Genomic DNA, 13,264 nt, shown 5'->3' on the forward strand with positions numbered 1-13,264 from the left:
GGAAACCAAAGAGAAGATGCAAACCCTCTCCCAAGGTTCTTAACAACTGCTACATGTCTCAATTGCCTCCCCTTCGCGTCAACGCTTCTAACTTGTAGCTCATCTCCCTCATCAACCTTAAGAAGGGGAAAACATCATGGATGAAGATTGAAGGCCCAAGGAGGAGTGAGAAAGTTTCCCAGCACCCTAAACTACTTCTAGTGGCCTCTCGCGATAGGTCGATAGTGAAGTGTGGGAGGAAGAGGAATTTCCAAAGCTCGCGAGAAACATGCTTAAATACCCCATTTTAATATGTCAGCAATTCGTCACTCGGTGCCATACCAGCATTGTTCAATGCAATATCCATTAAAATACGAAAGGGGCTCTATGTCAAACCACCGCTCAGCGCAATTTCACACCGCTCAGCCCTAGTGCTACGAGACCAAGTGGCGCTCAACATCACTTTTGTGCCGCTCAACACCAAGTTCCTCTACAACACTGGTTACTCTCTGATTTTGCAACGCTGGGCACAATTTTGGTGCCGCTTAACATGAGTATTTGCTAAAAAATGATCAATTCTTGTCCAAAACATGCTCCATTGAGTTATAGCTTGTTGTCCTCCACCACAAAAGCATTTTATTAACTTTTTTTACACTTATAAACAAGGAGATTAGAGGTAAAACTAACATAAAATAACTAAAATACAAAACAATACAAAATACACTAAACTTGAGGATAAAACAAGATTGAAGTTAAGAAATAGTTGATTTACTCATGACAATGCACATACAAAAACATGTAAAAATAGATGTTATCGTTAGCCAGATCGAAGGTTGAGTTGAGTTGACTAAGATCGAAGGTCAAACCAAGTCCATCTAAATCGAATGTTAATCTGACTCGACCCAAACTAAATATCGAGCCAAGTTGACATGTACCAAAATCAAGATGAATCGTCCCGAATCGAAGATCAAAATAACTCTACTTAAACTCAATAATAAAGTTGAGCTTAACTTAAAAACATAAATTAAATTGTTTTATAAAAAAGATTAATTTAAAATATTTTAATTACTTCATCCAAATAAATTATTTTGAAAATGAAGAAAATTTAGTTACAAATAATTTAAAATACTATATATTTTAATTTTTTTAAATTATTGAAATCTCTTGTCCAAATTCAAAGTAGAAGTAATTATTTTAAACACATCTAAAAATAAAGTACCAGTTTATATATGGATATAATTGGGTGATACTCAACTAAAATGTTTTAAGTGCTCCCAACTATTATATTTCGAACAAAAGTTCATTTTCTAGAAATTGGAAAAAGTTCCTTTTGGCTCATTTTATAAATAAGATACATCTTACATCTGCTATTTCTAATAAAATATTATATTACAATGAAATATTAATTTATTTAAGTACAGGGGAATTGTAGAAAAGAAGATAAATATGAACATATCCATGTTCCCAAAAAATTATCTTGAAAAAAAGCGTGGTGTGTTATTACTGCACCAATGCATGTCATCAACCAGTGCATCAAATTTTTTTAAATTTTTTTCACAAATAATGGTAAATGATCTTTGTCTTCTTCCCAATGTCTCTTCTTTTTCTGCACTGTTTGTGAAGATGTGCCCAATATTATTTTACACGGTTATCAGTGTTGTGGCAAGTTGTAGAAACAAATTGAATGATAAAATAGGTAATTAAATCTAGAAAAATATATTTAACAAACTTAAATTATTTTACATTCATTTAATACTGTGCTTTTTTATTTTTTTACTTTTTAAAAAAAATATAAAAAAATTTATACTTTTATAACCATTATATTGTATGTATCTTAATTGTATTAGTCTTAAATATATTATTAATGAATTCCGTAAGAGTAAATGAATTTATAAAAAGTTTGACTAAGTGTATCTGAACACTCTCCTCCAATATTAATTACGTAGTTAATTATATTACAGAACAGAACACAAGACATGCACTTCTTTGGTTCCCAGAGTTGTATATAAATATGCCCCCACTTTGGTGTTTACAACAGCGACACCATTCCTTTCAATCACTGGATGCCATGTCTCTCTCACGCCTCATCAATCCTCTCTGCTGCAGTTCTTCAACTTCAGGTTCTCTTTCTTTTGTTCCAATAGAGCCATGCAAATACTCTCCTTTTTTATGGAACCATTTTTTTTTCTTTCTTTGTGGTTTAATTTATTTTCAAGAGTTCGGTGAATTGAAGCAGCTGCTGCATTGAACAAATATTTCTCAGGTTTTTGAATCTTAGTGGCAGACTTTCTCAAATGTGATTTTGGGTTTGTGAATTGCTGGCTGGAATTGGGAAGTTTATTGCTTGCTTGGTTGATTCTTTGTTTGTTTTCTTCAGTAGGAAGAGGAAAATGGTTATATGACGTTGTTAAATTAAGGAAAAGGGATAAACAGAAAAGTGAATTTCTTTGTTTTTTGTATACATACTCAAATGAAAATTGGGAAATGATATAACAAAACCTAAAGGACATATGTTTCCTTTCTGCTTACAACGAGTTGCAGTACCCATATATTCTAAATCCAAAAATAAATATTTGACTTGTTTTTCTCCTCTCGCTCTCTTGTTTTTTTTTTTTGTTTCAACTTTAGATGGCTCCTGTCTTATTTGCATATGAAACTATGCGCATTTCCTCCCTCTAATATTTATTTCCTTTTCAACAGATTCTTTGGTGACTGCATCATATGTGAAGGAGAAAATGGAGAATACATCCTGGGTATGGCATGCATGTGCTTATATTATATATTTATAGATAGAGAAAGAGAGGAGAAATAAGGTTAATCTAAGAATAACTTTAAAAGAATCACTCCTTATTCTCACCTTTGATTTTTGTCAATCAAATAGTTCTATTGAGTAACTTATCTTTATCTCTTAGATTAAAAGAAAATAACGAGTGTAGTCTAAAGGACTTACTCATGGATTCACTATGGAAGAATTACTTTTTGGAATAACTTGTTCTGCAATAGTAGGTTTCATTGTGATGCTTAATATTGCCAAAAAATGAAAATTGCAGTTGCCATAGTGGTCATGATACAGTTGAAAAGACAGCAAAAACCTTGTCATTGAAACCACACTTGCAGTAGTAGACCCTTTAGGAAAATTTGCGGGAATAAAATATCTGTTTTATTGCTTGCAGAGCCTTGTGGACTCAAAAGACAGAATCAGGAAATTGTTCAACAAGGTTGAACTATCGATTTCTTCATATGATACGGCTTGGGTGGCAATGATAACCTCTCCAGCTTCTCCTCAAAGCCCACTCTTCCCTCAGTGCTTAAATTGGTTGTTGGCTAATCAACACTTAGATGGTTCCTGGGGTCTTCCTGATCGGCATCCATTACTAATGAATGATGCTCTCTTATCAACCTTAGCATGCATCCTTGCTCTAAAGCAATGGGGTGTTGGAGAAGATCAAATTAACAGGGGTACTTTACTCTTCTCCTAACCATTGCTTTCTCTGCTGCTATATAAATGAAGTTTCCTGATATTCCTCCAGGTCTTCAGTTTATTCAGTCAAACATTACCTCAATCAAGGATGAGAAGCAGCACCTTCCAATAGGATTTGGTATCAATTTTCCTTCTTTAATAGAATATGCACAAAATTTGGGCGTTAATCTTCCAATTGGATCTACTATCTTGGATACAATGATCCAAAAGAGAGAAATAGAACTGCAAAGGTAGAATTTTAGATGTCTTTCAAGATTTATTTCCTGTCTAAAAAATATTTCTCATTTTCGAGATCCTTTAAATAACTTTTTGATTCCAAAAATTTAGTAGAGGCATTCTGTTTATCGTTTTGCTTAACTTCCTCAATCTGACATCTTTGTTGTGTAATCATCCACAGAGGTAAACAAAGCAATTCAGAAGGGTGGAGAGCATATCAAGCATATGTTTCAGAAGGAATGCAACATTCACAAGATTGTAAAACGATCTTGAAATATCAAAGAAAGAACGGATCTTTGTTTAATTCACCTGCTACAACGGCAGCTGTTTTTCAGCGTCTTAAAAATGCTGAATGTCTTGGTTACCTCCAATCTGTACTAGAAAAATTTGGAAATGCAGGTACGTTTGCAAATTGTATTTCTCTTAATTTAAGTCTATTTACTATTTTTCGTAGGGTAATTCCTTCCCTTTTTTTTCAAATCAGTTCCGACAATTCACCCTCTGGATATATATGCTCGTCTCTGTATGATTGATAGTCTTGAAAGGTTGGGTATTAATCATCATTTCAAAGAGGAAATTCGTAGTGTATTGGATGATACATACAGGTAAGACCCCATTTCAGGTGCATGCATCTGTTATTAACATTATGTCAGTTACTGGAGAGGTGGGAAAAAATTATAAGCATGTGATGTGATGAAAACATAGAGATACCATTCTATTCAAAATAATAAGCATCCTTTGATAGTAAGTTTTAAAAACACTCAAAGCATTTGTTGAAGCATATGAACTTCTCATTTTCATCCCTTGAATCCCTCTGAAAAATATGAACAGCCTTTGGGTGCAAGGAGTGGAAGATATATTCTTAGATCCCACCACCTGTGCACTGGCATTTCGTATCTTGCGTCTCAATGGCTATGATGTATCTTCAGGTTGGATCATTTGTAACATTCAAGCAGTTCAAAGTTTTTACCTTTTTGATTAAGACCAAGTAAGCTAATCTGTATGTTTATCTTCGCAGATCCATTTTATCAATATTCTGAAGATAAATTTGCTGACTCCTTGAAAGGGTACCTGAAGGACGTTGGTGCTGTTGTAGAGCTTTATAGGGCTTCACAAGCCATTATACATCCTGATGAATCAATTTTGGTGAGACAGAGTTTGTGGACGAAACAGCTTCTGAAGCAGGAATCATCCCCTCACAGATTATATGCTGATAAGCTTCGTAGTTACGTCGACCAAGAGGTAGTTTCTTCTTTTATTCTTTCAAAAACTTTAGTTTTCTAGTTTTGTAGAGGTAGTTTCTTCTTTTATTCTTTCAAAAACTTTAGTTTTCTAGTTTTGTACAATCTTATAATCTTTTCCTAAAGTGGTGAGTTTTTTTTTTTTTTTTGTATTTTAGGTCAAAGATGTTCTTAATTTTCCTTATCATGCAAATTTGGAGCGGTTGTTAAACAGGAGATCAATGGAGTACTACAACGTAGAAGAAACAAGAATTTTAAAATCATCGTATAGGTGGTCCTCTGCTAGTTTGTTTCAATTGTCTCAAACTGTGTTTGTTCCTTTCTCTTTTTGGAGATCAACTTATTGATTGTTACTATAATCCAGATCATGCAATCTTGCAAACCAAGAGATTCTAAAGCTAGCAGTTGAAGACTTCAATATCTGCCAATCAATACACATTGAAGAGTTCAAACAGCTTTCCAGGCATGTCTTTCTTTTCTTTTTCTCTCCTCAATTTTTCAAAGATTTACATTTAGCCAGATATCCATAGAGAAATATCATAATCAATTCATTATAGCTTAAGGTTTGGTATTGCTAACCACAAGGAGTTAAGTGTATCTTCCTCCCTCATTCATGCTTTCTCTTCTGGCTTGATGTCATTGAGGAAACTGGATTCTTTTGTCAATGTTACTACTTATGCTTAATTGTGTAGAAATTTTATTCACATATGCATCATAAAGATAGTATACATTCACATTTCAGACTTAGGAACATTCATCTTGTTAAATTCAAATGTTTGAACACACCAATTATAATATTTTATTGAAAGAGTTTGGTATTTGAATCAGAATTTGTAGGACAAATACTGAGTGACGTCTGATCCCAAACAAGGAGTCTCCTCCTTTAGAAAAACTTCAGCATATTAACACACTGAATCAGAAAACTGTCATACCTACTTAACACACACACTCACCTAACTTTCATACTACACTTCACATCCCATAACTGTCATATCACATTTTTTCGACTTTGATATAAATGTACCACATTATCATATGCAGATGGGTTGTTGAGAACAGATTAGACCAACTACAATTTGCAAGGCAGAAACTGGCCTACTGTTACTTCTCTGTTGCTGCTACACTTTTCCCCCCTGAACTTTCTGATGCTCGCATATCCTGGGCAAAGAATGGGGTGCTCACAACAACTGTTGATGATTTCTTTGATGTTGGGGGTTCTGAAAAGGAACAAGTGGACCTTATTCAACTAGTTGAGAAGTATGTTCTTATTACTATTTGAAACAGCCATGTCTTGACTTCTATATAAATTCTATCACAAATTTCCTGCACAAATATTGATATTATTACAATTAAACTGAAGGTGGGATGTAGATATCAACACTGCTTGTTGTTCTGAGAAAGTAAAGATTATTTTTTCCGCAATTCACGGCACAGTTTGTGAGATTGGAGAGAAATCAGTCAAACGACAAGGACATAATGTGAAAAACATTGTTATCAAGATTGTGAGACATTTCTTCCTGTTTGTGCCTCCATTTGATTTTGATTTTCAATGCAGTCATTTGAAATATTGTCCTTGAAAAACCTTAACAGTGACTTGTTCTTTATTTTAATTAAATATTAGTTTGGCTCTTATATAAGAAAAAATTACTTCAATGGCATGAATATTTACATTGGAGTTCTTCAAGTAAAAATAGCTTCTTGACCAATAGGTTGAATTTGTTTACTTTTTACAGTGGTTGGATCTGATTCAGTCAATGTATAAAGAAGCCGAGTGGGTGCGAACAAAGACTGTGCCAACAATTGATGATTATATGGAAAATGCATACATATCATTTGCCATTGGTCCAATTGTACTTCCTGCCCTCTATCTTTTAGGACCTAAGCTTTCAAATGAAGATGCTGAAACTTATGAGTTGAACCATCTGTATAAGCTCATGAGTACATACGGTCGTCTTCGTAATGACCTTTACGGTTTTGAGGTAAGTAATACATATGTGTTCCTTATTTACATTCCACATTTTATGGTGACTAATGTTTTCCTCTCTGTTGTAGAGAGAATCTGAGGAAGGGAAATTGAATGCACTGTCTTTGTATATTGCTCATGACAATACTGCCGAGGAAGCTATGGAAAAAATGAAGGGTATTGCTGAGGAGAAGAGAATAGAACTGCTGAGATTAATTTTGCAGGAAAAAGGAAGTGTAGTTCCCAGAGATTGCAAGGATTTGTTTTGGAAAATGACGAAAGTTTTACAACTATTTTACATTAAGGATGATGGGTTTACTTCAAATGAGATGTACTCTAGTTTAAAGGCAGTGATTAAAGATCCTGTCATCTTTGATGAATTGTTAGAACATGCTCGGTAGAAGCTTAGTTCTGTTGAAGCTACTAATGTGATGCCCCATTCCACTTAGTGCTTACAAATCTTTCTCAACTGTTTTGATTAGTTTTTCCTTCTTTTTCCTTTCTTTTAATCTTGCTCATGAAAGACAATTCTTAGTCTTGTAACATCATGTTATGATTGCTTTGTATTGACCCTCTTGATTTGAGACCTGCATAATAATTAAAGTTGAGGTTGGGAAGAGTATAAATTTTAAAAAAAATTAACAAAAGTTATTGTAGAAGTTTTTTTATAATTCTTTAATTCCTAATTGCTAATTTGGGTAACTTATAGAAATAAGGATTTAGTATAAGTAAAACATAAATATTATTTACATGTAAAAAATGAAGCATATTATAAAAAAATATTAAAGTAAACCATAAAATGAAATTAAAATTTATACTTCGTAATTTATTATATAGTACAAATAGACAATAAAACATTATAATAAATATTAAAATAAATTTTATAATAAAATATAGGTTTATATATTATATTAATGAAATACTAAATAAAAATATACAGTTATATTTAATACATGAACAGTTTATATAGTAATACAAGATTTTTAAAAAATTGTGGTTGGACCCATAATTTGACTTGTGCAAGTTCTGAGTTATGTATTGACAAACTTATTTGTCCACATATGTTCCACATTAAAATAAATTGTAGTTTATTATTTTTATAAGAGAGCAACTTCATAAGACAGAGTATAAAAGTTTTATACACTTCCGTCGACAAATTAATTACACACAAAGTTTTAGACAAAAGAGCTTATCAAATTAACTATGATATTGAATGTAATAATGATATTTTTTCTTAATATTAAGAGTTATTATGTTTCTTTTTTCAACTTTTAAGGAATAATCTTAGGAGTTAAGTGTTAAATATATTATTAGTTTAGTTAACTTTAGTATTAATCGAGTTAGCTTTAGTTTAAATAGTTTTTTTTTTTTTTGCATTTGGTCCTAAACACTTAAATTGAATAAAATTATACTTCTAAGTTTACTTTGACTTTACATTCTCATCTTAAAGAGATTTTTTTAATAATTTTCTTGCATTTAATAGTTTTACATGCAAACAAAAGTGTGTTATGTAAACTAATGTTTGTAATTTAAGGCTAAAAGAGAAAAGAAAAAGAACAACATACCACTTTTTTATGAGAAACATAAGTAGAAAGAAGAATCTTCACTTCACTTGAATTTAGAGAACACATGATAAAATTCATTAAAAAAAAGGTAAATATTTCTAGAAATACTCATAGAAATGAGAGAGAATTCTCTTCAATATACAAAATTTCATTCATAAGTTATATTATAAATGATAAGATACATGCTTATATTGACTAACCATACAATATGAAGGGTTTATAAGTTGTTTAATTGATATACATATGTTTCCAAATAAGACCTTTGTCTTATAATACAAAGATTTTAGGGATTGTTTAGTTGATAGAGACACCTTTGCAAACAAAATTTCTACTTTAGGTTTAATCATTCCCGAGGTTCTTATTTTAGGTAGGAAGTCTTAAATCGATCCTTCATTTTTTTTTGTCTCAATTGGATTTCTATTTTTGAAAAATTTAAGAAATTAGACTCCTGCAGTTAAATTTTCTGAACGATTTGAAAATTATATTCAAGTGGCACGCTGATGGGGCTTTTCTAATTGACTTGGCTCACTAAAATGGGTAATGACATGAATTTTCATTTATTTAAAATAAACAATTAGGAAAAATCTTGTTGAATCCCTACTTAGGAGACGTTTCTAATGATTGTCGTTCTTCTTCTTCCACGATCTTCTTCTCATTAGACATTGAGGAACTTGGTACTTCTTCTTCGATGTTGTTGATTGTGGTTGTTCATCTACTATGACATTTTTAACCTTCATTTATCTTTTTCAATTGTGGTTTGTGGTTCTTCATCATCGTACTCTTTTCCATTATCCTTCTCGTCACGGTTCTCTTCATATACACATGCAGGGTTTGTCGCTACCAGGGATGTCTTCCTACCACAACATTTTCTGCCACTGCCCATGCACCGTTACTCATGTCTGTAGAGCTTCTCTCAACATTTTTCCTAAATATTTTAATTCATGAATGGTCCCTCAAGTTGCATTTCCCTAATTTTTTATTTTAAATAAATGAAAATTCACATCACTATACACTGACAAGTCAATATATTTTTAATATGGATAATGATACTTTGATAATTTTTGACAACATTTTAATATTATCTACGTGTCATTTGTCATTTTATGATTGATCCAAAATTATTTCACAATCAATAATAATAATAATCATAAATATCAACATGCACCAATCATAGAATGACATGTAAATGATGTTAAAATGTTATCAAAAAAATGTTGTGAAAGCATCATTATCCTTTTAATATCATTCAAACAATATATCACAATGGTCCAAGTTAATCCCTTTTTAACGTGGTTCAGATAATTTATCCACAAAAATTCAATTATTTCAATTTTCTAAAAATAAAAACTCAACTAAAAAAAATTGAAGAACCAATTTGAAATTTCCTAAAAGAAATAGGGACATTGGAAACTATCAGACCTTTTTAAAAATATCTTTATTAGAAACTAATATGTCATAAAACTTATTTGAAATAGGTTTAATCCTTTTCGACATCCCTATTTGTGCATGATTGTCTTAGTTAGGTCCTCGTTTTCTAAAGTGTGTCAAAATGGTCCTTAATTTTGGAAATTGAAATCAATGGAGACCTTCCCGTTAAGTTGGCTGGACAGCGTTAAAGAAAATGATGTGTGGGTTGTTGAGATGACTAAATGGTACTGATGTGGCACAGTACTGTTGTTGACCTGGCTTAATGGTGAGTTTTTATATTTAAAAAAGTTAAATTTTTAAATCAAAACGCAACGTTTTGATTTTTAACAGAATAGATGAACGTTTTAAATGAAGGAATCCCTAAATTGAAGAAATGAACGTTTAAATAAAAAACAATTAACAAATGATTAAACCTTTCCTAAATCAGAATCCATTTAGAACCCTAATTTAAAATTTGCAGAGAACCCTAAATTAGTTATCAATTTTCTAGGTTTCCTTCTTCTATGTGTGGGAGAACCACATCGAGAAGCTTCTTCTTTTCCCAGGTTCAGCTCATACAGATGCAGGCAATGGCAAAACCCTTTCACTCGCAGATCTGGTATCGCATTCACGCTGCAAAAACCATTTGTTCACGTTGCAAAATATTATGTTTCCTTTTTTTTTCTGACTAATATCTCTTCAAAATCAAGCACGTCAGTCAAATTCAAACCGTCATGCTCTTCAGCATTCATAAGTAGTGCTCCATGAAATTCCTTTTTCTGGTTGCTTTCTTTCTTCTCCGGTGCTTCCATGGAGGAGCGACTTCCTTTGGTTCTCGCTGGTGGAGATGTGAAAGCTTCTTTCGTTCTTGCTCTCCTCAGGCAGACATTTCATTTATGGGATTTCAGTCTTCCAATTTAGGGTTTTATTCAAATCCCTTTTAATTTTCCAAATTCCCCCAAATAATTAAAACGTTCTTCACTCAATTAAAAAATAAATTTTTTGTAGACAAAACGTTGCGTTTTGATTAAAGTTAATTTTTTTTAAATGAATAAATAAAAAAAAAAGCCAACTCACGTAACCAATATGTGTCACATCAACAACACTCAGTCAAGTCATTAAGCCACGAATAAGTTCTTTTTAAGTGGTCTACCTAATTTAACGGCAATGTTTAATTTGATTCAAATTTTAACAATTAAGGACCTAACCAAGAGACTTTAAAATATGAGGACCTGTTTGAGACAATCCTACACAAATAGGGATATCGAAAAGGATTAAACCTTTGAAATAAAATAAATATTTTTTATGTTTTATTTATAAAGAGAATTAAGGAAATATTGAGAGAAATATTTTTTTTATATTCTCATATATGCATTCCTCTTATGAATTTTCCTCTACAATTTTACTACTATCTTTTAAGTTTTTATTCTTTATTATTTCTCCATTTTGCTTTTGTATTAACTCCATTATCTTTTAACATAGATTTTTCTTCATTCAGGATCTCGTCACAAATTATGATGATAACGAGAGAAATAAATAAAAAAAGTATTGATTGAAATTGTCAATTAATTGAACCATATCTTATGTTTCAAATTCTCCAAAATTGAAAATTGACTATTTCGCATAAAAAATAAAGCTTGCCTCATTTATGAGTGGGCTAGTTAAAAGAACATTTAAACAAGTCCAAAAAAATTATAATCGAATTAATTCAGCTATTTTTCTAAATGTTTTATCTCCAGTACTAGCATAAAAAAAAAGAAAAAAAAATATCAAAAATACGTCGCCTCACTAGTCATCTCTATACATAATTGTATCCTAAACATTGTATTATTACTTTTATATAAAAATAAATAAAACCCAAAATTTGACACCTATTTATATAAAAATAAATAAACTGTCTGCTTCTCTAAACAATCAGATATAACAGAAGAGGGTCAGCACAATGAAAACTCAGAACTTTTTATGCAATATTCGACCAAATACATTCCCAACTCCACCTTTCATGGTCTAAGGCAGTGGCCAATCCTTTTTTGATTGAAATATTCTCATTATTTTAAAATATAAATATTCAAAAACTTAGTTTTCATAGAAATAAAACTCAAATAATTATTGAATTTGAAAACATGAAAAAAAAATTATATTTATCGTGACTTTTTTACTTGTTCACTTGCTATCAATTAATAATTTGTTTACTAATTTTCCAATATCATATTCAAAAGAAAACTATTTTAAAAATTCAACTTCACTATTTTATTGTAGATATTCTTAATCATCCAAATTTAAAAAAATTATCAATTATATTTAAATTATGTCAATCTTTATTAAAAATTGAAATTACATTTTACTTATACATAAAGATTTTTTTCTGTAATAATTTATCAAAACAATAGTGAAAAATAAAATGAGATAAATTTCTTCCGCGCAATGTAATTATTTATATTAAAAAAATAGTTGAAAATTTTAGATTTGATTTAATTATAAACTCAATAATTTGAAAATACAAAGAAAAACCTATTAAATATATGCATTTTTTTATAACTGTATTACTTTATATTAGATATTATTTTTGCTATATTAATGGTAATGATAAAACATAAATTTTAAATCTTATTTTGGCTCTATAAAATTAGTGATCAAGATCCAACACTGGTTTAAGATTCTGCAATGGCATCTTGAAAAATACTAAAGATTAACCATTTTTGTTCCTTCCATTTCAATATATATCTATGGCTATTTGGTCTTTTCCCTATCCTTTATTTTTGTTCAACTTCATGCACCCTATCAAATTTCTTGGTACACCCCATGAAAAAGTCTCCAAGAAAATTTATTTCCTTACTAGAAATGGGGTAATAGCCTTTTGTTCCAGGAAAATGAATTCCGACATGATGGAGTTTTGGGATATGGTACAGGAAGTAATAGCCTTTTGTTTATGTACTTGTAATGCTCTTAAAGAAAGATATAAATGGCTTCTGCACAGAAAATTTTAATTCACCCGAATGGATGTCTGTAAATCAAAGTATACAAATTGTATAATTGATCCAAGTCCATAGTAGATTAGAGCAAATCAAACTAATTTTTATAAATCAAATTGAATCTATTAAATATCAAACCCTTTTTATTAACACGGAATATTTTTATAACTTAAACTAATATTAAGAAAACAATTTAAAAGATCAAAACATTTAAATCATCAATATTCTACAAATGAATATATGGAACCAAGCTCAACGTTTAACATCTTTAAACAGGTAAACGAAACAATTCAATTTTTAAAGATTTTTAAATTAGTTCATGTGTTAAATTTTACCCAAATTTACTATTATCATATCAACATGAGAGATTAAAATAAATACTTTTAGGGTCTTACTTTTGTTAGGAATAAATGTAAACAAGTATTCAAATAGACTCGATA

General features: G+C 30.7%; 1 protein-coding gene across 1 annotated transcript; it reads left to right on the forward strand.

The window, feature by feature from the left end:
- The first annotated feature begins 1,953 nt into the window (after positions 1–1,953).
- On the forward strand, positions 1,954–7,423 carry LOC108332359 (ent-kaurene synthase TSP4, chloroplastic). The gene is made up of 14 exons (XM_017567585.2): positions 1,954–2,099; positions 2,680–2,732; positions 3,153–3,438; positions 3,510–3,690; positions 3,858–4,075; positions 4,161–4,281; positions 4,508–4,605; positions 4,695–4,918; positions 5,076–5,188; positions 5,282–5,380; positions 5,959–6,174; positions 6,278–6,419; positions 6,651–6,896; positions 6,970–7,423. The coding sequence occupies exons 1-14, from the start codon at positions 1,991–1,993 to the stop codon at positions 7,279–7,281; spliced, it is 2,418 nt and encodes an 805-aa protein (XP_017423074.1). The 5' UTR covers positions 1,954–1,990; the 3' UTR covers positions 7,282–7,423.
- Positions 7,424–13,264: the final 5,841 nt, after the last annotated feature.

This window comes from Vigna angularis, chromosome 11 (genome assembly GCF_016808095.1).
Source record: "Vigna angularis cultivar LongXiaoDou No.4 chromosome 11, ASM1680809v1, whole genome shotgun sequence".
Taxonomy (NCBI): Eukaryota; Viridiplantae; Streptophyta; class Magnoliopsida; order Fabales; family Fabaceae; genus Vigna; species Vigna angularis.